This window comes from Somniosus microcephalus, chromosome 25 (genome assembly GCF_052327205.1).
Source record: "Somniosus microcephalus isolate GS21.2 chromosome 25, FLI_Smic_1.0, whole genome shotgun sequence".
Taxonomy (NCBI): domain Eukaryota; kingdom Metazoa; phylum Chordata; class Chondrichthyes; order Squaliformes; family Somniosidae; genus Somniosus; species Somniosus microcephalus.
The window spans coordinates 28,372,923-28,398,962 of record NC_141011.1 but is presented as its reverse complement, the minus strand read 5'-3'; the positions used below and the strand labels follow the sequence as shown (position 1 = coordinate 28,398,962).

Sequence of the window (26,040 nt, the reverse complement as noted above, 5' to 3'; positions counted from 1 at the left end):
TTCCTGTGTGTTCTGGTGTTTGGTTTCCAGCTCCTAACTTATCAGGGGTGGCCACAGTGCGGAACGGAGTCTGGGGGTCCATATTCCTAATTCTGGTCGTTAGGACTGAATTAAAGTAGTTTGGATGTAACCATGGATTCACCCTTTGTGGATGCTTGTTAATACTTCAACAGCACCTCCCAAACCCATGACCTCTACCACCTAGAAGGACCAGGGCAGCAGGCGCATGGGAACACCACCACCTCCAAGTTCCCCTCCAAGTCACACACCATCCTGACTTGGAAATATATCGGTGTTCCTTCATCATCGCTAGGTCAAAATCCTGGAACTCCTCCCTAACAGCACTGTGGGAGTATCTTCACCACACGGTTTGCAACGGTTCAAGGTGGCAGCTCACCACCACCTTCTCAAGGGCTATTAGTGATGGGCAATAAATGCTGGCCTTGCCAGCGATGCCCACATCCCAGGAACGAATAGAAAAAAAGTGCTTTTGTGTTATAAAGTGGCCTCACAGTTGTAGCTGATTTGCTCTGTCACTATGAACAGCTTTATAGATTTCTTTTTTTGTGTGTTTCTGAAGGTTTGTTCCTGCAAATGCCAGTTCCTCTAACAAACTCCCGAACTACGAGAACACTGCTTTATTCTGTGTGTCTGGGTTCCAGTACCTCATCCTGGCAACAGTACTTTCCAAGGGTCAACCCTTCCGCAAACCACTCTATTCTAATGGTACTTGCCTCTTTTACTATAAATGTTGGAGCTATATATGTCCCATAGGGTCGTAAAGATTGATAAAAGCATTGTGTATTCAACATTTTGCTATTTTACTATTATCTCTCCAGGCAGCATAGTACAGGAAACTTTGTGCTATCTGGCACCGACGGGACCGAGCTGTTGCCGTTAGATCAAAACTGCCGGACAAACCAGCGCTAATGTTGAAACATACGGAGATTTTGAGCTCCGTATCTGGCAACAAACCCTGTTGCTTAGCAACAGCTTCTAAACAGTCGGCCGTTCCTTGCAAGCGTCTCTGTAGCTTAGCAACAGCTTCAGCGAGACCTTGCAGAGCCTGACTGGTGGAAAAAAAAGCAACGAAAAGAAAAAAAACCTAACGAAACGGCTCCTGATTTTTGCCGATGGATAGAGCTTGCTGGACATTTAGCCTCCGGATAACACAAAGTTTCCTGTATTATCTTCTGTGTGAAAGGCCAGGCAGTTGACTGGTTCCCTTGGCTGTAAAATGTGCTGAGCAGCTTGAAGTTGCCAGTATTTCCTCCTTCTCTTGGAGATACCGGGCCACCGCTTGACATTGTGATGTTCAGGAATATGTAAGAGACATAAACTTTCATCCCACAACTCTGTCACTGTGCTTCCCAGTGCTCAATCTAACTCTCCTGTTTGCTGTGCTGCTTATTATTTGTTGTAGTAATGGATTACAAAGTGTTCAAACATCTCTCTCTAGCTCCTCCAATGACTCTGGTTAATCCATTGCCTGTATGCTGCTGAGCCATACAGACCAGAAGATCCCAAGTTCAATTCCTAGTCTGTGCTTTAGTTGATCTCGGTTAGGGCAGCAATACAGGCACTACACTTGGCTTCAGCTAAGAAGTGGAAAAATCATCCAAGCAATGTTCCCTTTAAGCTGCGCAGCCGCACAGCGCTCTGGAGCTCCCGTGCAACCGGCTCACTGGCTTTCAAAGGAAAAAAACACGGAATTTTGAATGAGCTGCGCAGCCTGTTAAAGGGGCCGCCGGGCCCCCCAAAAAAATTAGAGCGATCATTGCATCCAAGATTCCTGCTCCTAATTGCTATCCAGTGATTCCTGCTGGAAAGTGCATGTGTGATTGTTAGCTGAAGACAGGATTAGGCTCTGCTGCCTCTCTCTCTATCTAGGCTGACACATGAAGGACTGCTACTTGGGCGAGATACTGAACGTCTGTGGGACTGTGCCCCAGCAAGAGTCAACACCTGCAGGAGAGGAGACAGAATTAGGAGCAGTAAATCTATCTCTATTGTTGGTTCTGCTTCTGTTAACACTCTGACTTGGGATAGACTGTATGCGTTAAAGGAATTTTACAATACTCTGATGCAATGGTAGTGATTATCCTTATTGGCATCTGTATGTAGCATTTCACTGTTACATTATAAAACTAAGTATGTTATACCCAGCTGGGTTTACTTTATCCAAATCACTGTCAATCGGGGTCTCGGGGAAGTAAGTTGCAGTTAAAATTCATGAATTTCACAAATGTTCAAGCATCAGATGGGTAATTAGACAATTGTGGATGCCATTCACTGAGACAGCAAGAAACTCCAACCTGGGGAGAATCTCAATCTTACTGGAATGTAATCAAAGGGTTTGGATGGTTTATATAGAGAGTAACAGATGTCCAGAGTGAGTTGGACACTGGAATAAGAGAAAGTTGCAGCTGATTTTTGGACACCTTTATGGTCAGGATACATTACATAATCAACCACGAGAACTTGATTCCCTCTGTCCTAGAGCTGCAGGGTCAGTGTTGAAATGCATTGCAGCTTGTAACCTTCATATTCAAATATGCTGAAAATCAGACAGGAAGTTTTGTCTTCGGTGAACTACCTGACACAAACTTCTTCTTTGTGATTGCAGTATGTGGCTTTAAAGAAGAGCAGCTTTGTTGTTTCCATTAAAGCCTCTTGGATCGGTGAAGTTCATTTTTATATTGTAGAGAGCAATTGGCTAATACTTCTCATAGGCATTAACCTACAGGTCTTCCAGCTGTGATATGAATGGGATTGCTGGGTCTGTGAGGTGTGGTTGGTATGACAGAAGTGTATCCAGATGGAGATGAATGTGGGATTGTATACGTTATAGGTTGTTGGAAATGTACAAAATGGGGTAATCCGTGTTCACAGAATGTGAGGGTGTTTCATGTAGAATGTATATATTGGGAGTGTTGGTTGTGTATAATACTGTGGGTATAGTTGGGGGGGCCGAATGTGTGATTAGTTTGTGCAGTTTAAGAACTTTACCTATTTTTTGATAACTTCAGATTTGAACTTTAAAGGAACAGTGTTGTGATTAGACCCTCTCATTCGCACCAGCTATAACGACTGTATCTTCTATTGAATCCTGCTGCATTATAATTGCTGTAGTCCCTGATATTACACACCATATGGATTGTATTGTGTGCTGTATTGAAAGGAATGGCTGACTGGACTCTGCATTTCTCCTTCAGTGCTGTTCCTGGTTGCATTGATTCTGCTCTACGCTGTGATGATATTTTTGACGCTTTACCCACTCCAATTCATCCGCCAGATTATGCAGCTGATGCTCATCAGTGATGTCAAATTTAAATTATTGCTGCTGGGTTTTGCAGCGTTGCACTTCTTCACTTCACTTCTATTTGAGGTAAGAAATGGCTTTAATGAACACTTAGCATTTTAACCCTAACCCTGCTGAGTTAAGTGCTCCAGACAGTTACAGGGTGAGTAATCCTTACCCCTGCTAAATAAAGAGGAGCTCCATGATATCAACCCTCCACTCTTCAGCATTTGTAACACCTGGCAAGGCCCATCATCACGCCAGACATGATAGCCTCCTCCAACCTGCATAAAGGGGATATCTAAAGGTCCCAGAGAGAATTCAAAAGTGGCTTTTGCTTGCTTTTAACCTAAATGTACTACTTTTAGTCCCTCATTTTCTAGTTAGTTCTCCCTACTTTTATTCCCCCCCCCCCCCCACTCTGCTTCTAATCCCCTCTCCATTTTGAGCACTGTTCACCAGTGATTGACTGAGCAGGTGAGCCAACACCAGGCTCATGCGGTATAGTAAGTGGCCCATCCTGACTCTGCTGCTGATTTTCCCTCTATCTGGAGCTGTGCATCATTTCTCCGTTGACACAGGCCAAGATCAGGTACTCGGTGTATAGAGCATCAGCTGGGATCTCACAGCTCGATGGCAGAGTACCGAATCCCTTCACATACCAAGTCAGGGAATGTAGTAGACTACACCACCTGATGGTATGGTGCAGTATTACAGGTAGATTCCTTTATCCAAAAACCTTGGGACCAGCTGTGTTTCGGTTTTCGGATTTCATCTCCGTATCTGACAACAAACACTTGCTTAGCAACAGCTTGTAAACACTCGGGCCCTGCCTTGGAAGCGTCTCTGAAGCTGTTGCTAAGCTACAGAGACTCTTTCCACAATCTGACTGTGTAAAAAAATGCTAGGGGAAGTAAAAAAACCTAACAAAACAGCTGCTGATTTCTGCCATTAGATAGAGGTTTCTGGCTACCCCTGCTCCGTATCTGAATTCCTTGACTTAGCAGGGGTCTGGGGCTCGACTGCCGCCGCCAGTTGTGGGAAAGCCGGATATCGGCTGATTCCTACACTAAGCTGGCCTGCAAATCAGGTCGGGGGGGAAGAAAAGACTATCGGACGGGCCGCTGTATTGTTGGGTTCACTCTCCCGGTACCTCCTTCACACTGCCCGGCTCAGCCTGCAATCTCCTACCCAGGAAGGAACTCTGTGACCCTCTGCCCTGCTCACAGGGAAAGGCAGAGCTCCCGGACCACTCCGGTCATGTCGTGCGCACGACTTACGCTCCACGAAAAAACTTTAGGTTTTTGGAGGTTTTCGGAAGTGCGGATAAAGGATAGTCTACCTGTACTAGTTTAGCTACCAGATGTATAGATGCTCTGCAGGCTGCCCTTTGGAGTCAGTTAGTGAACTAATGCAAATTAGAAACCAAAGCTGAATAAGAATCTTGATTATAGATGTGTTTGTGAATAGCATTTAACTGTAACCTCATTTTACTCTTTCAGACAGCTATAGACAGTGGCTCCCTAAACATGTGCGTATGCAGGAAGAAACAGTCCAAAAAGCTGTACAAAAGGATTGAGAAAGAACTTTGCTGCAATTCAGCGTGGCCTCCTCTTAATGAAATTATATATGCAGAATCAGGGCGTGTCATCCACTTCGAATAACACCAATTCACGGCAACAGACGAGGGGAAAAGGGCCAATTTTTAACCAAAAAAACACTACCTGTAATTCACCAAGGATGCTAAAAACCTATGAATTTGTTTGTGCATCAGATGACACAAAAACAATGTTCAGCTGGAAACAAATCTTACAAACTCACCACCCATCCCCACAAGAAAGTCTGGGAGGAAAAACATTTTGTAGCTTATGAATGGACCAGAATTTGCCATCTGACTATTACCAGCTCCCCTATTGGGTATGAGTGACAGGGCACTCACTGCCAACTGTATGTGTAGGACAACCTCCGCTGTTTTTTTGTCATTGTAATCAAATACTCCAATTTTTTTTTTTAACACTCATTGTTGGCTTCCCCATATTGTGGGGAACTGGGTTTGGAATTATGTCATAACTGTTACGTCATTATTTATTATATACACTACATTTTCCAAAGATTTTTTTACTGAAAAGTGGTAGGGAAATACAGCTCGGGCTCAAAATGTTGTGTGTGTGTGTGCGGGGAGGGGGGTGCACTCAGTCACTCTCACCCTTTGAAGACCTGGCATTGCTGAATATGTTTTGTTAGATCCAGTTTAAGCTCGTCAATCTGGGAATTGTTTTTTCGTCACCTTTCACCATTGCTTTTGTCAGTCTCTTTGAATGTTTCCCAAGCTTTTTTTAAAAAAAAAAAGGATTTCTGTTTTTCCTCCTCCCTTATTTGTATCGCCTTTTACCTTGGAAAGTGCCAAATCAGGCAGGGGTACTGTTCAATGGGTACGGGTAGTCCTCATGTACCTATAGTGGCTGTTTTCACATGAGAGGAGAGAACATGCTCCTGCACAGTTCGGCCTGATCCTACCCTCACCCACGTACTTTCCAAGGAATTGGAACAGTGGTTAATTTTTCCCCCTTCCTGTAGCCCAGGGTGCTGAGGCCAAGTATAGTATCCTACCACCTGACCAGAGCCTGAACCTGGTTGGTGTATTTATTTCCTGAGCTATTAAGTGAATGATGTATGTTAACACACCCAGCTGCAGTTAGCTGTGCAAAAGACAGCTTGGTTCTTGCTGGAGAAGGGAATTTAACTATGAAATGGATAAGAGGTGATGTGATGAATACTGACTTACATTATGTTTAAAATCTGAAATTACTGCATCCTGCTACAGAAAGTGGGAACAAGTTTTACATCCCAATAGGTCAGTTAAGTTTAAGCAGTTACCATAATTCCATTTTTAAATAGATCATATGTATAATCTAGACTTAAAATTCTCCTAGTTTTTGTAAAATTGATGGAAACACAAAACTTGAAAAAACTGTAATCATGGCTCCAGAATAAATATATTTTAATTCCTTTAACTCTGTTCATTCATAGTGTTGTGGAACTGGAGAGTGTTCAACGGTGTGGAGTAGATGAGGTTCAGTTAGCAGCTTTGATTTCTTCTTTGCCCACCCTAGTCTGTTACATTTATTGGGGGAAATGATCCATCCTCTACCATCACTGGCAACACCTTACACTGCCACAGGAGCAAAAGAAAACCTGAAAGATAATGGTCTCCAAAATAACCTTGCACTGAAGAAAGAAACATTTGTGAACCATACTCTAGTAATTTTGAATCTGTCAAAGGAGAGATAACGTTATGGCCAGTGTCAACACCCTCACTGTAGCTATTACTTTACAGAGTAGCTTTACAACCCTGATAGGGCAAGATGGCCTAAACTCCCTTAGCTGATTTTTATATGTAAATGGTGTCCCACTTTTCAGGCTTTGTATTTTACTTTGAGAACAATCCTGATCTACTCCCCTTGATACATTTAACCAGTCTAATACATGAATATTTTTTGACTTGTACAAAAACTGATTTTGTATTCATTTTGATAAGGTGGCGTGTACAGGACAAGTACTGTTACATTTTATTGTGCCACTTTTACAAAGAGCATTCCTGTTATGCAAATGTTTTGTCTGACTGTACAGTATATATAAAAGATTTTATTTCTGTGCCTCAACTATCCTGTCATTGAGAATCTGTCACTGCAAACCTCATTCATGCTTTTATCACCTCCAGACTCATTACTTTAATGATCTCAGCATTGCTTACCCAGGCACCTCGCCTTGCATTGGGGAACTGGGAGCCAATACCTCAAATTTAAAATCCTCATGCGGGTGTGTAAATCTCTACGGTCTCACCCCTCCTTATGTCTAACCTACTCTCATGCTAAATTCCATTCCACTATAGGCAGTCAAGCCTCCACCTCTCCCTCCTCTAATAATTTCCTTAAAACTTTGATCAAGCTTTTGATCACCCATCCTAATATTGATTTTCTCCTTATGACACTAAAGCACCATGGGATTTTTTCCTAGATTAAAAAGGTATTCTGTAAGTGCATTATTTGACATTGAAGGTCTTTTTGCACTGTTCTGCTCAACACTGTCAGTTTAAAACGAGTAGCATATAATCTGAATTAAACAGCAGAATGGTTTATTGGATTTTTACACTGTTCTATACCTGAAACAATCACTCACTCCACCTGTAAAAATTTACAATATAATTACACAATATAGTCCACGCACCCACTATACAGTTGCAGTCTTGGCTTTATACACTGCCATCATCTTCTTAATCTCGGCAATTGCTAGACCTGGATTTAGACCCTGAAAGGAAAGAGAACCAGTCATCCAACTGTACAATAGATCGAACAAAAAAATTCAGTGTTGCAGATTGTTTCGTATCACAAAGATGAAATTGTAATTAAGGCTTTGCACACATTTGGGGACTTCAAAAAAAGGGGGAAATGAGAAACAATCAAGGAACAAGTGTGCCTTAAGCTTAAGAAAAAGTGTTAATTACTTTCAACCCTCGTCTTTCCCCCATAGTCAGATGGGATAGAGATCAACCTCTAACAGGTCTTCCCTCACAGAAAACTGTAGGTCAGAAGGCAGATATACTGGCTAATCAAACGATTGGCTCTGAAGGCTTGAATATTATCCTGAAGGAATATGAGCAAGATATCACCACAAACTCCGTTCCCAGGCCAACTTGCAACTGTTTGCCATCCTATTTCACCTCGAGCTTCCATCACCAAGACTACCTACTTCCACCTGCGTAATGTTGCCCGTCTCCACCCCTACCTCAGTTCATCTGCTGCTGAAACCCTCATCCAAGCCTTTGGACTTGACTAGTCCAATGCTCTCCTGGTCAACCTTGCACCCTCCATAAACTTGGGTTCATCCAAAACTCTGCTGCCCTTATTCTAACTCATATCGTCCTGTTCACCCCCTGCTGTGCTTGCTGGCCTACATTGGATTCAAACACCTAGGATTTTAATATTCTCATCCTTGTTTTCAAATCCCTCCATGGCCTCGCCCCTCTCCATCTCTGCAACCTCCTACAGCTCTCTGCGCTCATCCAATTCTGGCCTCTTCATCGTTGATTTCTTTACTCCACCATTGGCGGCCAGGCCTTCAGCTGCGCAGGTTCTAACCTCTCCTCCATTAGGACGCACCTTAAAACCTCTTTAACCAAGCTTTTGGAGACCTGTCCTACTATCTTGTTTTATAATGCACCTGTGAAGCACCTTGCAAGTGCAAGTTGTTTTACGGTTCAGTACCTACTCCAGGAAGTTGTTTCTAAAAAGGAATAATTTCAAAGAGTAACAATTCCTTTCCAGTCCTCACATTTGCAGTGAGGTCTGTTCAACCAAAACGATCACTTACCTTCGGGCAGGCCCTTGTGCAGTTCATGATGGTGTGGCAGCGATAGAGGGAGAAAGGATCCTGCAGCTGAGCTAGACGCTCCTGTGTGAACTCATCCCTGGAGTCAATCATCCAGCGATACGCCTGAAATGTAAGAAGACAAGAGCTACAGTCACCAAAGTTGATTTGGTTCAAACTTTATGAAAGTCCAAAGTATCCTAAACTATACAAAGCAAAATAAACTACAGTACTGTTAAAATTCATCAAGCAAACAAAACAAAGGGAAAAGGTCACCAAAACATGCAGAAGTACCCAGGAATATCAAAGATGGAGTCTGTCCAATATCGATCCTGTCAAGTGTCCAGTGAACACTACAATTAGATACTATAGTAAAACTCAGGCTCACTGGCTCCTTAAAAAAAAATCAGAAATTGTGTAAATTCTGGGAATGTTGAACTAAAGAGAAAATGCTCAGAATGCATAGTAGGCATTCAGCATCTGAAAGAAAAAAGGCAGGAGTTTGTATGAGCCAGAAGATTGTGGATTAAAGTCCCACTCCAGAACTTTGATAGAAAGTTGTTTTCCCAACATTCTTCCTTCAACCAACTCCCCAAAAACAAATTAGTCATTCATCTACTGTTTGCTAGACCTCGCTGTCAGATTTGCCTATACAACACAGACAGTGGTTGCTTATGGGCACTTTGGGCTGTGGATACATTGAGGTTTTTAAAAGGACTAAATTGCTACTTTCATAGAAGAATCATAGAATGGTTACAGCACGGAAGGCAGCCCATCGAGCCCATGCCGGCTCTCTGCAAGAGCACTTCAGCTAGTCCCACTCCCCCGCCCTTTCCCCGTAGCCCTGCAAACTTTGTTATTTACATTGCAAAATTCATATTACTGGATACATTTTTTTTTTTTAAATTGAGTGCAAAAAACAACACTGAATTTCAGTGGACGGTATATAAATGCAAGTTCTTTCCATGGTCTGGTGAACCCCTTTCGGCAGAATACTAAACCATTATCTACTTTTGTCTTCTCTAGATTCATTTCTTCCATGCTCACCTTGCTGTTCTATCCTCCAGAAACTCAACTTGTGCAAAATTAGCAGCCTATAAAACCATTCATTCATCATGTCCCCCCAATCTTATGGTGGCTCAGTGTTTTCCAACATACTGAATTTAAAGGCCTCTGCGCCAAAATTCCTGGAGACCCGCTTCAAGAGCAGAAATACTGGTGGCGGGATCAATTACGTAAAAGGGTCGGCACCTATGCCATTTATGGCACTAATTGTGTCCAAAGCCCGGAAAGGGCGCGGGGGGGGGGGGGGGGGGGGGGTGCGCGGAGAAACGGGCTGTTCCATGTGAAGAGTGGAATTTTTTTTGAAAAGGAAAAGCCTGCAATGTTTCAGTTGCTGCATTAGGCACCCGTTTCCATTGTATAATAAATACAGCTCCATATTGTTAGCATACATCCCATGACCACAATAAAGGCGGAACTGGTTGATTGGCTATGATAAATTGACCCTTAATGTTAGGGGGATTAAATACATGGGGTTACGGGGGTAGGGTGGGATATGTGTTGGTGTAGGGGTTATGGGGATCGGGTGGGATATGTGTCGGTGCAGGCTCGATGGGCCGAAATGGCCTCTATCTGCACTGTGGGGTTTCTGTGATTCTGTGAGATCATACCGCCAGCCCTGCCTAGAGTGCTAGCAGGACAGAAGTGGCGAGATCAGGAAGCAATGCCCCTCCCCCCCACCCCCAAATTTTTGGTATTTGGAGAAAGGGATAAAGACATAGTGGTACCAGGTCTTGCCCCACATTGCAGGGTCCTCATTTCAAATCCTTTCATAGCCTTGCCCTTCAGAATGCTTCTACTAGTGATCGAAAACTAGTATTGAAGAGAGATTTGAATTATTTGGAACCTTTCCACTGGCACTGTGAAGCCTCAGAGGAGACTGAAGAGGTTTTTAAAATTATGAAGGATTTACTAGAGTAAATAGGAAAATACTATTTCCTCTAATGAGTCAGTAAAAATGCCTTTGCACAGAGGGTCATTGGAACATAGAATGCTTTGCCACAGGAATGGCTGAGGCAGACACATTCCATCTTTTAAGGGAAAACTGGATAAGTATTTGAAGCAGAGAAAGATACAGGGCTTAGAGTGAGTCAGTGGGATTAGTCTAGCAAGGAGCCGGCACAGACACGATGGACTGAATGGTGTCCTTTTGTACTGTGAACTTCTATGGATCAATCAAACTGTACAGATGCAAAGGAAAGTTTATTGATGCAGCTCTATAAAAACAGGTTAGATATCAAACACAACCAGTCTCCTGTAGTTAAAACTGCCTGTGAAGCGTGTATCTAATGTATAGGCTCTATTGCCATAGAGGGAGTGCAGCGAAGGTTCACCAGACTGATTCCTGGGATGGCAGGACTGTCGTATGAGGAGAGATTGGGTCGACTAGGCCTGTATTCACTAGAGTTTAGAAGAATGAGAGGGGATCTCATTGAAACGTATAAAATTCTGACAGGGCTAGACATACTGGATGCAGGGAGGATGTTTCCCCTGGCTGAGGGCGCTAGAACAAGGGGTCACAGTCTCAGGATACGGTGTAGGATATTTAGGACTGAGATGAGGAGAACTTCTTCACTCGGAGGGTGGTGAACCTGTGGAGGCCAAATCACTGAATATATTTAAGAAGGAGATAGATTTCTAGACACGAAAGGCGTCAAGGGATATGGGGAGAGAGCGGAAATATGGTATTGAGATAGAGGATCAGCCATGATCATACTGAATGGCGGAGCAGGCTCGAAGGGCCGAATGGCCGACTCCTGCTCCTATTTTTCTATGTTTCTACGTTAGCAGTAAATGGATTTACCTGCATCAGGACAGCAGGGCCCAAGTACTTATCGCCATTCCACCAGTAGCTGGGGCAGCTGGTACTGCAACAGGCACAGAGGATGCACTCATACAAACCATCCTGACAAAGAGAGAGCGCAGATTTAGTTCAATTCCAGCAACCAAAACTCTTCTGCCCAAAGTCCTCCCACGCGTATAATTCTCTATGAGGGTACATACTTAAAAAGAGAGTCTGTACAACACAAAAGAGGCTGAAGATGCACCAGAGACAGAAGAGTGGTAGATTTTTGTACAGCTCATCTAATCCGACACAGCCTCCTCTATGTACAGGAGCATGTGAAAAGTGTGAGAAACTGACAGTCAGTCATCTACAAGGTACCATATATAATATTAGAGGACTTTATACCATAGACCAGTTTGAAGGAAACGACACTCCGCAGTGCACTGGAACAGAAACACACAGTTCTGTTCATGTTTACAGGTCAAAAACTGCCCTCAGTTAAAACTGAGACCATTTAGTAAGTTTAACACACACAGGCTTTGGACAAATATGGATTGCCCAGTTAATACACCTGGTGATATTCTTGAGGTTGGAATCAATGTGTACACAACAGGAGAAGGCACAGGATCCATGAATTACATCAAACATACACGCTTAAAGCAAATACCAAATACAGAGTGAAACATTTCCCAGCCCTAGCACGCTCTTTATGCCAACATTACAGATCATTGTGAAGTTGTGAAGGGATACACCCCACGTCGCTTCACTCTCCTCCACCGCACCGCACCCCCCACCCAATGTTCTCCGAGTTTAAGCTGGTGATTCTGGCTACTGGAAGACTGTCACCTGCTTTATTCATCAACATCCTGTCCCCTTACCAGTTTCTGTCTGTCCTCGATTGACTGCAGGTACTGCTCTTTGCCCCCTTGGGATTCGTCCTTTCTCTTCAGGTATGGTTGAATTGACTTGTACTGAGCATAGAAGTTACTCAGGTCCTGGAGCAAGGGTGAGAGAGTCAAAGCCAATCTGAACACATCAGCACAGCACTTTACTGACAGCAAAATGGAAATTATTTTAGTAAACAGATTTAAGACCATTATTCTAAGCAGCTGGATAGTGCAGTGACAGAGCAAGAGCATCAGAATATGTATTTGTAGCCATAATTCACCCCAGTGAGCCTGTAATTTCAGTCATGCCATTATGGGGAGGTGATTTCGCAGGGGAGCAAAACAACAAAAGTCACCAGAAACCTTGCAGCAGATTACCCATCAGAGGTTGGTGAAAGACACAGGGAGAATTATGCAAATACCCTGAAATACTGAGCATTAATAAACTACAGACTTGAGTAGTCACATTCTAGAACATATAGCATGATGTAAACTATAATTTTTTGAAAGCCGTGAGGTTTTTAAAGATGTCAGGGTGGAGCAGCAGAGTGGGCTCCTGATTGCAACCTGTGCCACTAGAGAACAGCACAGAATGGAGCCCAGGGTCCTCCCTGCAGTGAATGGGGAGGGCACAGAGACAACGAACAAAAAGGTAAGAATGGGAACTCACCGGAACGAGATCCTTCACCACATACATGTGAGGTAGGGGGTAGATCTTAGTTACTTTGCTGAGGTTAACGTCAATTTTGTGGGTGCAGGCCAATGTGTTGCCACCGTTGATGTTCATGGCACAGGAGCCACAGATTCCTGAGAACAGAAATCCATGCAGAGCTGACCATGCTTTCTGAACCCCTTCACTAAAGCTCCACACTGCCATCCCTCGAAATCTGCACTGTACTGTACTGCTTAAAATAAACTAAACAGACAAAACAGTCAGCCTAATCAGCCCCATAAAGCAACTCACGTTTTTAATTAGCTTTTCCGTTTAAAAGATCAAATTATGATACTGAAAAAGACAAACTAGATCACAATACGTGCCAGATGAAGCCTCAGAAACACAGGCAATACTTGCATGAGCTCTACAGCACAGAGGCTGGGGGGAGGCGCGGATTTTAACCCCCCCCCACCACCCAGACAGGCGGGACAGTGTTGAGGGTAAATTGTTAAAAGTGGAAAACCTGACCTCAACGCGCCTACTTTCAGTTTAACTGTGGCAGGTTTAGGTTCGGATGAGTCACCCACTCAAGAGGCAGATTGGTAATTGTAATATTTAAATGAGGCTGCCCGCCTCAGATTTTGTAGCGATTTGGATTTAACGTCTCCAGAGTGGGTTTCCCAGAGCTTGGGAAACCCGGCAGCTAAAGGGAGGCAGGAGCTGCCAGATCCAGCAGGTAAGCGCTTTTCCAGCACTGCTTGCAGGCCAGAAGGGGTAGGAGGGCTTCACGCCAGCCCCTCAACCAAACCTGCCACGATGCAATCTATCTCTCTCGCTGTTTGCGCCCCCCCCCCCCAAAGCCCCTCGATCTTCTCGATTGCCGGGAACCATCCCCAGTGATCCTCGGCTGCTGTCTTGTAGCGCAATCTGGCTGGCTGTCGGACGGGAAACGAAGTAAAAAAATTCTAGTGAGGCGCTGCCGTTAAATTCGACAGGACCTCCGCGTTCCTAGCATTTCCGGGTTTCCCAGCCTCAGACAGGCGCCCTCGCTCCCTCCCCATAAATATTGGGGCCTCAGTTTCTCTGATCCCTCAGCAGCCATTTTAACTATATTGCCACCATCAAAGCCACTTAACACTAAGGTGGATCTGATTTCAACTGTGTAAGAATCATTCTTCTAGATGATAGATTACAATCTATACAAGTTTACTTCAGAATTCTGCTTGTAATGCCAGATGTTTGCAGCTGTAGAATCTCAACTACTTACAAAAGCCACACCTGCCCAAGTCTCATTGCCACACAGCCAGGGACTATGATGATCTCGCAGCTGCAGCTAATGGTAAAGAAACTACAGCCTCAATTCTTGGTTGAAGGTTCATTTGACACTCTGGCCCTTTCAGATTCAGCTGTGGCTTGAGGGATAGACATTGGCAGCAAAGACCAGCCATCAACACCAACTCCTGCTCTGTGCACTTTCAGCAAGAAGTCATAACCTTCAGTGGAAACAAATACTTCATGCAACATTGAAACATTAGGACAAGGGGAGAGTTACGATTGCTGCTGACACTACAGTAATGTTGCAAATGCCCAAGACATGCATATAGGTCGTTCAAGAATTTCTGTCACTCTCCACAGCTCACGAGGGCTGTTATTACACTATACTAACGATCATTTTGAGAATGGGTTTAACAATAGGTCCAGTTATACACACACCTCATCCATTGTTGCCCAAAGCCTGATCTCTATCCGCAGAAACCTATACCGTACTGATTGTATTCTGAAATACACAATCACACACTGAACTGCCACTCTCTCTACGCACCCCCCCCACACACCCACATCACCAATGTTTACTACATACTCACCCTCTCGACATGATCTTCTGAAGGTCAGCGTGGCGTCAATCTCGTTCTTGATCTTGATAAGAGCGTCCAGTACCATCGGACCACATCTACATATTTAGTGTTACAACAGGTTAAGAGAGTTAAAACTAATGTTATTTCAAACAACTTGCATTTGTATATTGCCTTTAATGTAGTAAAGTTCCAGGGTGCTTCACAGGAGCGTAATCAGATAAAAATTGACACCGACGCAAAGGAGGAGACATTAGGACAGGTGGCCAATCACTTCATCAAAGAGCTAGGTATTAAGTAGCTTCTTAAAGAGAAAGGTGGATAAGCAATGATGTTTAGGGAGGGAATTCCAATACTTAGGGTCTAGATGGCTGAAGTCACACCCGCCAGTGGCATTGTGAAGTGGGGCATGCCCAAGAGGCCAGAGTTGAAGGAACGCAGAGTTCTCGGAGGGTTGTAGGGCTGGAGAAGGTTACAGAGATAGGGAATTGTTTGTTCCATTTTTGCTACACTAATTTTTTTTTTCAGGAAAATGACTGAGGAGATAAAGACAAGAACCAACAGAGATATTGTATAAAGAAGACAGCTACTCCTCTGCTGCTGGGACAGCAGCAAGATTGCAGAATACAAATGGTCAGGTGATGAATATAGACTAATGGTGGATCCATATCTTGGAGTGTTGCCAAATGGCACAGAGGATCCAGGAGAAATTTCTTTGAGGTTTCTCTTCTTGGCAGTTTTCTCTCTGGTTATTCATCTCACTCCAGAGATTAAATAAACTGGAGAGAGTTTATGTACAGGCTGTTGTAAGGAATAGACGTGGCAGGTTAGATGGCCTTTCCTCATTTCCCTCACTATACTTTCACTGCACTACAACTGTTCCCAACCCTGCTGGAAAACAACTGAGCTCCCTCTCTCCTAAGCAGTACTATGATGAAGAGGGCACCGCCATATTAAAACAAGAGTAATCAGAAAAAATACCGTTTGTCCAGTGCATTCAGATGTGAAACCTGTAGCCTTTCACTTTAAGAGACTTACGCATTCAGATCAATCTCGTAGGTTTGCATACGAGGCTTGTCACCGGGCTTATCTGGATTCCATCTGTAAATTGCAAACTTTTTAATGCAAGATGCCGCCTGTGCTGCAGGTGCAGCAGCCGCTGCTGTCTGTGTGTTGCGAGATGACTGCAATGCAACAGAAAGACAGTGGTCAATTCATGAACTACATTCCAAACAATATCCAAACAACTAAGCTTCTCCTGCACACTAGGTCAAAGCTCACTACAAAAAGTTAAGAGGAGATTTGATAGAGGTGTTCAAAATCATGAATGGTTTTGATGGAGTAAATAAAAAGAAACGGTTTCCAGTGGCAGAAGGGTCGATAACCAGAGGACACAGATTTAAAGTGATTGGCAAAAGAACCAGAGGTGAGAGGAGGAAACATTTTTTTTTAAACACAGCGAGTTGTTGTGATCTGGAATGCATTGCCTGAAAGGGTGGTGGAAGCCGATTCAATAGTAACATTTAAAAGAGAATTGGATAAATACTTGAAGGGAAAAAAATTACAGGGCTATGAGGAAAGAGCAGGGGAGTGGGTTTAATTGAATAGCTCTACCAAAGAGCTAGCACAGGCACAATGGGCTGAATGGCCTCCTTCTATGCTGTATCATTCTATGATTCTACAAAAAACACCCAACAGGATTAGTCTAGATAACCAGACCAGAGAGTACACTGGCCAGCATCTCAGGAACTAATACAACAAGAGTTATCCTAACTGATTAAATTCTCCCCATCTCAGGCATGGTTTGTGCATAAGAAATAGGAGGAGTAGGCCAATCGGCCCCTCGAGCCTGCTCCGCCATTCAATAAGATCATGGCTGATCTGATCCTAACCACCAATCCACTATCACAGAACCATCTCCTGCATCTAACAGAATTAGACACACGAAATAGGAGCAGGATCAGGCTACACGGCCCCTGGGCCCGCTCCGCTACCCACAGGGCCATGACCGATCTGAACCTAGACTCATGTCCAAATTCCTGCCCGCTCCCCGTAACCCTTAATTCCCTTTACTTCTAGGAAACTGTCTATTTCTGTTTTAAATTTATGTAATGATATAGCTGCTACAGCTTTTTGGGGCAGCATATTCCATGGACCTACCACCCTCTGAGTGAAGTAGTTCCTCCTCATCTCAGTTTTGAAAGAGCAGCCCCTTATTCTAAGACTATGCCCCCTAGTTCTAGTTTCACCCATCATCGGGAACATCTTCCCTGCATCCACCCGATCCAACCCCTTCACAATCTTATATGTTTCAATAAGATCGCCTCTCATTCTTCTGAACTCCAATGAGTAGAGTCCCAATCTACTCAACCTCTCCTCATATGTCCATCCCCTCATCCCCGGGATTAACCGAGTGAACCTTCTTTGTACTGACTCGAGAGCAAGTATGTCCTTTCTTAAGTATGGACACCAAAACTGTACGCAGTATTCCAGGTGCGGTCTCACCAATACCTTGTACAACTGAAGCAATACCTCCCTATTTTTATATTCTATCCCCCTAGCAATGAAAGCCAACATTCCATTGGCCTTCTTAATCACTTGCTGCACCTGCATACTAACCTTTTGAGTTTCGTGCACCAGGACCCCCAGATCCCTTTGTACTTCAGTACTTTCCAGTTTCTTGCCATTAAGATAATAACTTGCTCTACGATTTTTCCTGCCAAAGTGCATAACCTCACACTTTCCAGTATTGTATTCCATCACATTCCATCAGACAAACCATAATGAAACGTAAGATACTGAGGGGGATTGACAGGGAAGATGCGGAGAGATTGTTTCCCCTGGCTGAAGAGTCTAGAACTAGGGGGCATAGTCTCAAGATAAGGAGTCGGCCATTTAAGACGGAGATGAGGAGGAATTTCTTTACTCAGAGGGTTGTGAATCTTGGAATTCTCTGCCCCAGAGGGCTGTGGATGCTGAGTCATTGAGTATATTCAAGGCGGAGATGGATAGATTTTTGGACTCTAGGAGAATCAAGGGATATGGAGATCAGGCGGGAAAGTGGAGTTGAGGTCGATGATCAGCCATGATCTTATTGAATGGTGGAGCAGGCTCGAGGGGCCGTATGGCCTACTCCTGCTCCTATTTCTTATGTTCTTATGCACGTGCAATTGATTTTTTTTTTGTGTTGCTTTTTGGCTTATCTCTATTAGTAGCATTTAGCCAAGAGGAATGCTTTATCCAGCATTCTACAGTACTAAAGAGGCACTAAGATCACAAAGGTCAAGCAATACGCAAAGGTTCTACACTTCCTACTCAGCCGAAGGTGGCAGTCATGACCAGAGGCGCACAGGTGTTGGTGGAAGACAAAAGGGATTGCTTTTGGTTTGCCAATGTAGAGCTGGAGGAAATTCTGGCTCAACCAGATTTTGATGTGGTAATGTCACAAACAGCCTTAGAATCAATGTGGAAGCAGACAGGTGGAGCGGGCTTTCATCAGCACACACGTGGAAGTTGATCCCATGCATCCTTGATAGATTTCCACAGGGTAACATGCAAATAGCGAGGAAGGCAGGAGCAAGGATGGACCTTTGCGGGTAGAGTGGAGAACAACACATGTACGGAATAAAAGCCATTGGAGACAAAGTAGTTTCTGTGTTGTGACTGGCATGAGCCGAACAAGCAGAGACCAGTGGCCGAGTTAGGCTGCAGAAGAGAAATACTGGAGGAAAATGGGGGAGCAAGGCCAACGTCGACCAACAAGAACAGGAGTGATAGGTGAGCAGAACGAGATGCGTGTGGCAGAGTTTTGGACGAGCTAAAATTTACACAGCATGGAAGACCAGCCAGGACTGCACTGGAATAGTCGTGTCAGGAGGCGACAATGGCAATGGATGAGAGCTTCAGCAGCAGTTGGGTTGAGGCAGGGGCAACGTTAGAGATAGATGTGGGTAATCTATCTACCTTAATGCGAGAAGCATCAGGAACAAGGTAGATGAATTAGCTGTGGAAATAGAGGTTAATAATTATGATCTAATTGGGATTACGGAAACATGGTTGCAGGGTGAGCAGGGCTGGGAGCTTAACATACAGGGGTATTCAGTATTTAGGAAGGATCGACAAAAAAGAAAGGGAGGAGGGGTAGCATTGCTAGTAAAAGAGGGGATAAATGCAATTGAAAAGAAGGATATTAACTCAGTTAATACAGAATCTATATGGGTGGAGCTAAGAAATAGCGAGGGGCGAAAAACATTAATAGGAGTGGTATATAGGCCTCCAAATAGTAAAATAGAGGTTAGGGAGGGCATCACGAGGGAAATTAGAGAAGCGTGCAATAAGAGCACAGCTGTCATCATAGGTGACTTTAACTTACATATAGATTGGACTAGCCTAATCAGTAAAAATAATGAGGAGGAGGAATTCCTTGAGTGTTTAAGGGATGGTTATCTGGATCAATATGTCGAGGAACCAACTCGGGAACAGACTATATTGGACTGGGTACTGTGCAATGAGAAGGGACTAATCAGTAATCTTGTTGTACGGGGACCCTTGGGTCAGAGCGATCATAACATGATCGATTTCTCACTCGAAATGGAGAGCGAAGAAATTGACTCAGAGACTAAGGTCCTGAATTTAAACAAGGGGAATTATGATGCCATGAGACGGGAACTGAGTAGGTCTGATTGGACAACGATCCTGGGAGGACTGGAGGTAGATAAACAATGGCAAACATTTAAAGATAGAATGACAAAATTGCAAAAATTGTTTATACCAATCTGGCATAAAAGGAAATCTAAAAAGGTGACTCAACCGTGGATAACAGGGGAAATTAGAGACAGCATAAAATCCAAAGATAGGGCGTATAAAATAGCCAAAAAAAGCGCCAGAGCGGAAGATTGGGAACAGTTTAAGATAGAGCAAAGGAGGGCAAAGGGCATGATCAAGAGGGGCAAAATAGCTTACGAAAACAAGCTGGCGGAAAATATAAAAACTAACTCCAAAAGCTTTTATAAATATATCAAAAGGAAAAGACTGGTGAAAACCAAAGTTGGTCCATTGCAGTCAGATACGGGGGAATATATAATGGGAAATAAGGAAATGGCAGATCAACTAAATGCATACTTTGGGTCAGTCTTTACGAAGGAAGACACAAAAAACCTCCCTGGGATATCGGGAAAAATAGGGACATTGGCAAAGGAGGAACTGACGCAAATCAATATCTCTAAGGATATGGTGTTAAGGAAGCTAAAGGGATTGAAGGTGGACAAATCCCCAGGGCCTGATAACATGCATCCTAGGGTACTGAAGGAGGTGGCCCTAGAGATAGCGGATGCACTAAGGATGATTTTTCAGAATTCATTAGACTCGGGAACAGTGCCGATGGATTGGAGGGTAGCTAACGTTACCCCACTATTCAAAAAGGGGGGTAGGGAAAAAGCAGGTAATTACAGACCTGTAAGCCTTACATCAGTTGTGGGCAAAATGCTGGAGTCCATCATTAAGGATGAAATAGCGGAGCACTTAGCAAATGGGGACAGGATAGGACAGAGTCAACATGGATTTACAAAGGGTAAATCGTGCTTGACTAATCTATTGGAATTTTTTGAGGGAGTAACTGGTAGAATAGATGGGGGAGAGCCAGTAGATGTGGTGTACCTGGACTTCCAAAAGGCCTTCGATAAGGTCCCACATAAAAGATTAGCATGGAAAATTGAGGCTCATGGGATAAAGGGGAAAGTTTTGGCGTGGATAGGGAACTGGCTGTCAGATAGAAAACAGAGAGTTGGAATAAACGGCTCATTTTCTGAATGGCAGGCAGTAACAAGTGGGGTACCACAGGGATCTGTCCTGGGCCCCCAGCTGTTCACAATTTACATTAATGACCTGGATCAGGGAGTCGGATGCAGCATTTCCAAATTTGCAGACGACACTAAACTAGGAGGGGGGGTGGGCTCAGAGGAAGAGACCAGGAAGCTCCAGAGCGATTTGGACAGACTGGGCGATTGGGCGGATAAATGGCAGATGCACTATAATGTGGACAAGTGCGAAGTTATCCACCTTGGGTGCAGGAACGGGAGGGCAAATTATTATTTAAATGGCAATAGATTGGGAGAGGGGGAAGTACAGAGAGACCTGGGTGTTCTTGTACACCAGTCACTGAAGGCGAGCATGCAGGTGCAACAGGCGGTCAAGAAGGCAAACGGTATGCTGGCCTTCATAGCAAAAGGGTTAGAATACAGGAACAGGGATACCTTGCTGCAGCTGTACAGGGCACTGGTGAGACCACACCTCGAGTACTGTGTACAGTTTTGGTCGCCTCATCTGAGGAAGGATGTTCTTGCCATGGAGGGGGTGCAGCGGCGATTCACCAGGCTGATACCAGGAATGGCGGGAATGACCTATGAGGAGAGACTATGTAGTTTAGGGATGTACACACTGGAGTTTAGAAGATTGAGAGGGGACCTCATAGAAGTGTATAAAATTCTGACAGGTCTAGACAGACTGGATGCAGAAGGAATGTTTCCCTTGGCGGGTGAGAACAGAACTAGAGGACATAATTTAAGGATAAGGGCTAAACCATTTAGGACAGAGATGAGGGGGAATTTCTTCACTCAGAGAGTGGTGAACCTGTGGAACTCATTGCCACAGAGGGCAGTGTACGCCAGCTCATTAAATATATTTAAGAGGGAATTAGATATATTTCTACGGGCAAAAGGGGTTAAGGGTTACGGAGAGAAGGCGGGGACGGGATACTGAATTAAAGGATCAGCCATGATCTCATCGAATGGCGGAGCAGGCACGAAGGGCCGAATGGCCTACTCCTGCTCCTATCTTCTATGTATCTATGTATCTATGTATCTTGTTGGATATATTGTTCAAAACTAAGATCGTAGCTGAATATGGCACCAAGTTGCAAATAGTCTGGTGCAATCCGAGACAGAAACTGGGGAGGGGGATGGAATCAGAAGCGAGGGTACAAAGTTTGTGGGGGCCGGGGGGGAGGGGAAAGCAGGGGAGCTAAAGACAACGGCTTTGGTCTTCCCAATGTTTAATTAGAGGAAATCATGGTCCATCCAGGACTCAGACAAGCAATCTGCCAACGCGAGGCAGTCAAGGGGTAGAGCTGGGTGTCGTCAGTGTACACGTGGAAGCTGACCCCACGTCTTCAAATGACATTAAAGTGCAGGGCATAAAGAGATGCTGTAGGTATGAGTAATAAAAAAGGCCAATGGAATGTTGATCTTTATCTCAAGGGAGTTGAAATACAAAGGGAAAGAAGTGACGCTTTCGTTGTACAGAGCCTTGGTCAGATCCCATCTGGAGTACTGCATATGGTTTTGGGCACTGCACCTCAGGAAGAATATATAGGCCTTGGCGTGCAGATTCACCAGAATTATACCAGGACTTAAGAGTTAAATTATGAAGACAGGTTGCATAACCTTGGGTTGTATTCTCTTGAGTTTAGATGGTTGAGGGGTGATCTAATTGGAGGTGTTCAAAATGCTAACAATAATCAATAGAGTAGATACTGAGAAGCTATTTCCTCTGGTGAGGGAATCCAGAAAAGAGGCACAAGCTTAAAATTAAAGCTCGACTATTCAGGAGTGAAAGCAGAAATCACTTTTCCACACACAGGCTAGTGGAAATCTCATCCTCAAAAGGCTGTGGATGTTGTGTCAATTGAAATTTTCAAGACCGAGATGGACAGATTTTTAATAGGTAAGGGTATCGAGGGATATGGATTAAAGGTGGGTAAATTGAGTTGCACTGCACATCAGCCATGATCAAATTGTGGGAACAGACTTGAGGGGCTGAATGGCCTACTCCTGTTCCTGTGATTGGTAAGAGTGTAAGCAAACAAGGACCGTCTCACTGAGCTAATCAACGTAGCGGAGGCTTTGGAGGAGGATGGTGTGGTTGACTGCGTCAAAGTCTGCAGAGGCCGAGGAGGAAAATTGCACCAAGGTCACAGTCAGAGGTCGTCACTGGGCAGAGGCGGAAACTTGATTGGAGATTCAAAGATGGAGTTGCAGGAAACATGGGCACAGATTTGAGAAAAGTCTCATTCAACGATTTTAGTGAGGAAAAGGAGGTTGGTGTGGGCTAGTAGACTGAGGGATTGAATAGCTGATGCTGTGTGTTGTTCAACTGCTTAACCATATCCTCGAGTTCAAGATTTCAACAAGCTTGCCCCTTTCAAAGATGAACTTAAGATTCTTTCATCCTCTCCCCCATAGAACTATATAGTGTTTAGATCCATAGTAGGCCAAGAAGGGTTCGACCCGAAACGTCAACTCAAATTTCTGTCCACGGATGTTGCCTGACCTGCTGAGTTTTTCCAGCATTTTCTGTTGTTATTTAAGACAAGACTAGCCCTCGAATCAACTGTGACCTCGGATTTAGAGGACGGGCTGCCCTCTGTCAGCAACACCTAACTGTTCACAGGTTGCACTGACTCCGCATCAGCCAGAATAGTCACCCCACCTCGCCTTCCCGAGCTCATGACCTTCACACGGTGGCAAAGAGGCCGCATCCCCCATCCAGCCCAGACACTGGGGCCAGGGAAGGAAAGGTCAGAGGTCAGTCCCCTGGAGACGGCTCGAGAGCCCCCCTGCAGAGGCCCTGTCCCGCTCCCGCCAGCTTGTGCCGCCGAAGGCCCGTGTTCGCTTCAGCCGCTTCCATGTCCACCCCAGCCGGCCCTCACCTGGAGACAGGCCGTCCGCCACTGCATCCAGGCTCCGCTCCGTCTCAGGCACACCGCCGCCATTTTCAGAAAAAAACTACCGGAAACCGAGCCGCTCGGGACAACGCTGTGTGTAAACACAATAAGCCGGCTCCGAGTGAAGCGGAGCAGGAAGGAACGGCTCCGACTGACCAAAAATCAGGCGCCGGCACCCCTGTACGTCTGTTTTACGTAACGCGTTTCATAACTCTTAAAGGGGCAGGGACCTGGGGATTTATGGGATTGCAAACCAGAATATCGACATGTCAATAATCATCATTATCACCATCCAGGACCCCAACAATCCTTCGCTCAGTGAGACTCCTTGTTTGCTTACACTCTTTACCAATCACAGGAGCAGGAGTAGGCCATTCAGCCCCTCGAGTCTGTTCCCACATTCAATTTGATCATGGCTGATGTGCAGTGCAACTCAATTTACCCACCTTTAATCCATATCCCTCCATACCCATACCTAATAAAAATCTGTTCATCTCGGTCTTGAAAATCCTTCATCCCGCTCCGTTTACATTGTTTTGACAATTTCTTTTTTTTTAAATGGCAACTTCAAATGACCGTCTTTCGGATGAGATGTTAACTCGGGGCCCCGTCTGCCCCCTCAGGTGGGGCAAAAGATCCCATGGTACTATTTTGAAGAAGAGTTCTCCCTGGTATCCTGGCCAATATTCATCACTCAGTCAACATCACTAAAACAGATTATCTGGTCATTATCACATTGCTGTTCGTGGGAGCTTGCTGTGCGTAAATTGGCTGCCGTGTTTCCTACATTACAGCAGTGACTACACTTCAAAAGTACCTCATTGGCTGTAAAGAGCTTTGGGACGTCTGGTGGTCATGAAAGGCGCTGTATAAATGCAAGTCTTTCTTTTAAATGCTTCAAACTTTAAAAACAGTAAAATTATTATTAATGCACAGGCCAGATACATTTATGATGCACACAATTTAAAAATCAAGCAATGTTCTTATTTTTTAAAAGTCCCTAAAAACTGCACAGAATATTAAACACAAGTTCTTTTTCTATTTCCTTGCAAATCTTCTCCCCATCCCTCCTGAAGACATTGAATCACTTCTAGGGTATTGTTCATGTCACCATCCAGTATCTTGCTCAATTGGCCATTATTTATGTGTGACCCAGGACATCACCAGTCGGTGGGAAATTCAACTGTGGGGGCAGCACAGCTGCACCCAATCTTGCCATCAACCTGATGTCCACGTGCAATGGTCACAGTGATCAGGAGCAGGAGTCGAAGCTGATTTTACTCCTCTTTACCATAAAGCCACTGAACCCAATTGTAGCACCTCCACCACCAACCCAGCAATTACATTTCCCTCTCCTCAGATATTGTCCTCTTCCCCTTCAAATCTGACATCATCGCCACTCTCTTGCAAACTTCCGCCCATCTCCAACCTCCCTTTACTCTCCAACATTCTTGAAAGTGCTGTCGCCTCCCAAATCTTTCCTACAACACCATGTTTGAATCCCTCCAATCAGTTTTCTGCCCCTGCCACAGTACTGAAACGGCCCTTATCAAAGTCACAAATGACATCCTATGTGACTGTGACCATGGTAAACTATCCGTCCTCGTCCTTCTCGACCTGTCTGCAGCCTTTGACACAGTTGACCACACCGCCCTCCTCCAATGCCTTTCCTCTGTCGTCCAGCTGAGTGGGACTGCACTCGCCTGGTTCCATTCTTATCTATCAAGTCGTAGCCAGAGAATCACCTGCAATGGCTTCTGTGCCCGCTCCCACACCATTACCTCTGGAGCAATGTTCCCTTTAATATTTTTCAGGTGCGTGGCCCCTTTAATGGGCTGCGCGGCCCATTCAAATTCCCGCGCTGGCTGCGTGGGAGCTCTAGACAGCCGCACGGCCTCACAGCTTAACAGGAACATTGCGCTGGAGTCCTCCAAGGATCTATCCTTGGCCCCCTCCTATTTCTCATCTACATGCTGCCCCTCGGTGACATCGTCTGAAAATGTGTCAGGTACCACATATATGTTGACAACACCCAGCTCTACCTCACCAACACCTCTCTTAACCCCCACACTGTCTCTGATTTGTCTCACTGCTCGTCTGATATCCAGTACTGGATGACCAGAAATTTCCTTCAAATGAATATTGGGAATACCGAAGCCATTGTTTTTGGTCCCCGCCACAAACTTCAATCCCTAGCCACCGACTCCATCCATCTCCCTGGCAACTGTCTGTGGCTTAAACAGACCATTTGCTATATTGGTGTTGTATTTGACCCTGAGATGAGCTTCCAAACACATACTGCTCCATCACCAAGACCGCCTACTTCCATCTCTTTAACATCACCCGATTCCGCCCCTGCCTCAGCTCATCTGCTGCTGAAACCCTCATCCATGCCTTTGGTACCTCTAGA

General features: G+C 44.7%; 2 protein-coding genes across 9 annotated transcripts in view; one reads left to right on the top strand and one right to left on the bottom strand.

Moving 5' to 3' along the window:
- The window catches only part of atp13a2 (ATPase cation transporting 13A2), an 87,310-nt gene extending 80,347 nt beyond the window's left edge, over window positions 1–6,963 (top strand). For 5 of the 7 annotated variants that reach the window (XM_085966972.1, XM_085966970.1, XM_085966971.1 and 2 more), the window contains exons 27-29: window positions 581–726; window positions 3,216–3,388; window positions 4,804–6,963. In XM_085966972.1, coding sequence (XP_085823098.1) covers window positions 581–726; window positions 3,216–3,388; window positions 4,804–4,965 — 481 coding nt within the window. In that variant the 3' untranslated portion in view covers window positions 4,966–6,963. Of the gene's footprint in view, window positions 1–580; window positions 727–3,215; window positions 3,389–4,803 lie in introns of those variants that run through there. The other 2 variants (XR_015073521.1, XR_015073522.1) reach the window with 2 other exon arrangements.
- sdhb (succinate dehydrogenase complex, subunit B, iron sulfur (Ip)) lies at window positions 6,286–23,819 on the bottom strand. 2 transcript variants are annotated; one of them, XM_085966975.1, is made up of 9 exons: window positions 23,616–23,819; window positions 15,950–16,095; window positions 14,924–15,009; window positions 13,074–13,210; window positions 12,395–12,511; window positions 11,535–11,636; window positions 8,672–8,794; window positions 7,529–7,609; window positions 6,286–6,496 (listed from the first exon to the last, which is right to left on the bottom strand). In XM_085966975.1, the coding sequence occupies exons 1-8, from the start codon at window positions 23,676–23,678 to the stop codon at window positions 7,532–7,534; spliced, it is 852 nt and encodes a 283-aa protein (XP_085823101.1). In that variant the 5' UTR covers window positions 23,679–23,819; the 3' UTR covers window positions 6,286–6,496; window positions 7,529–7,531. The 2 variants fall into 2 exon arrangements, with proteins under 2 accessions (XP_085823101.1, XP_085823100.1); XM_085966974.1 differs by having other exon boundaries at window positions 6,286–7,609.
- Between the last annotated feature and the right edge of the window lie 2,221 nt (window positions 23,820–26,040).

Bases quoted from the DNA above. Each gene is read 5' to 3' on its own strand.
- sdhb (XM_085966974.1), bottom strand. From the start codon at position 23,678: ATGGCGGCGGTGTGCCTGAGACGGAGCGGAGCCTGGATGCAGTGGCGG. The intron at 8,795-11,534 runs GTAAATCCATTT...CTTACATTTCAG, and splicing joins GCCCTGCTGTCCTGATGCAG to GCGTATCGCTGGATGATTGA. The intron at 7,610-8,671 runs GTAAGTGATCGT...CTTTCCTTTCAG, and splicing joins GCACAAGGGCCTGCCCGAAG to GGTCTAAATCCAGGTCTAGC.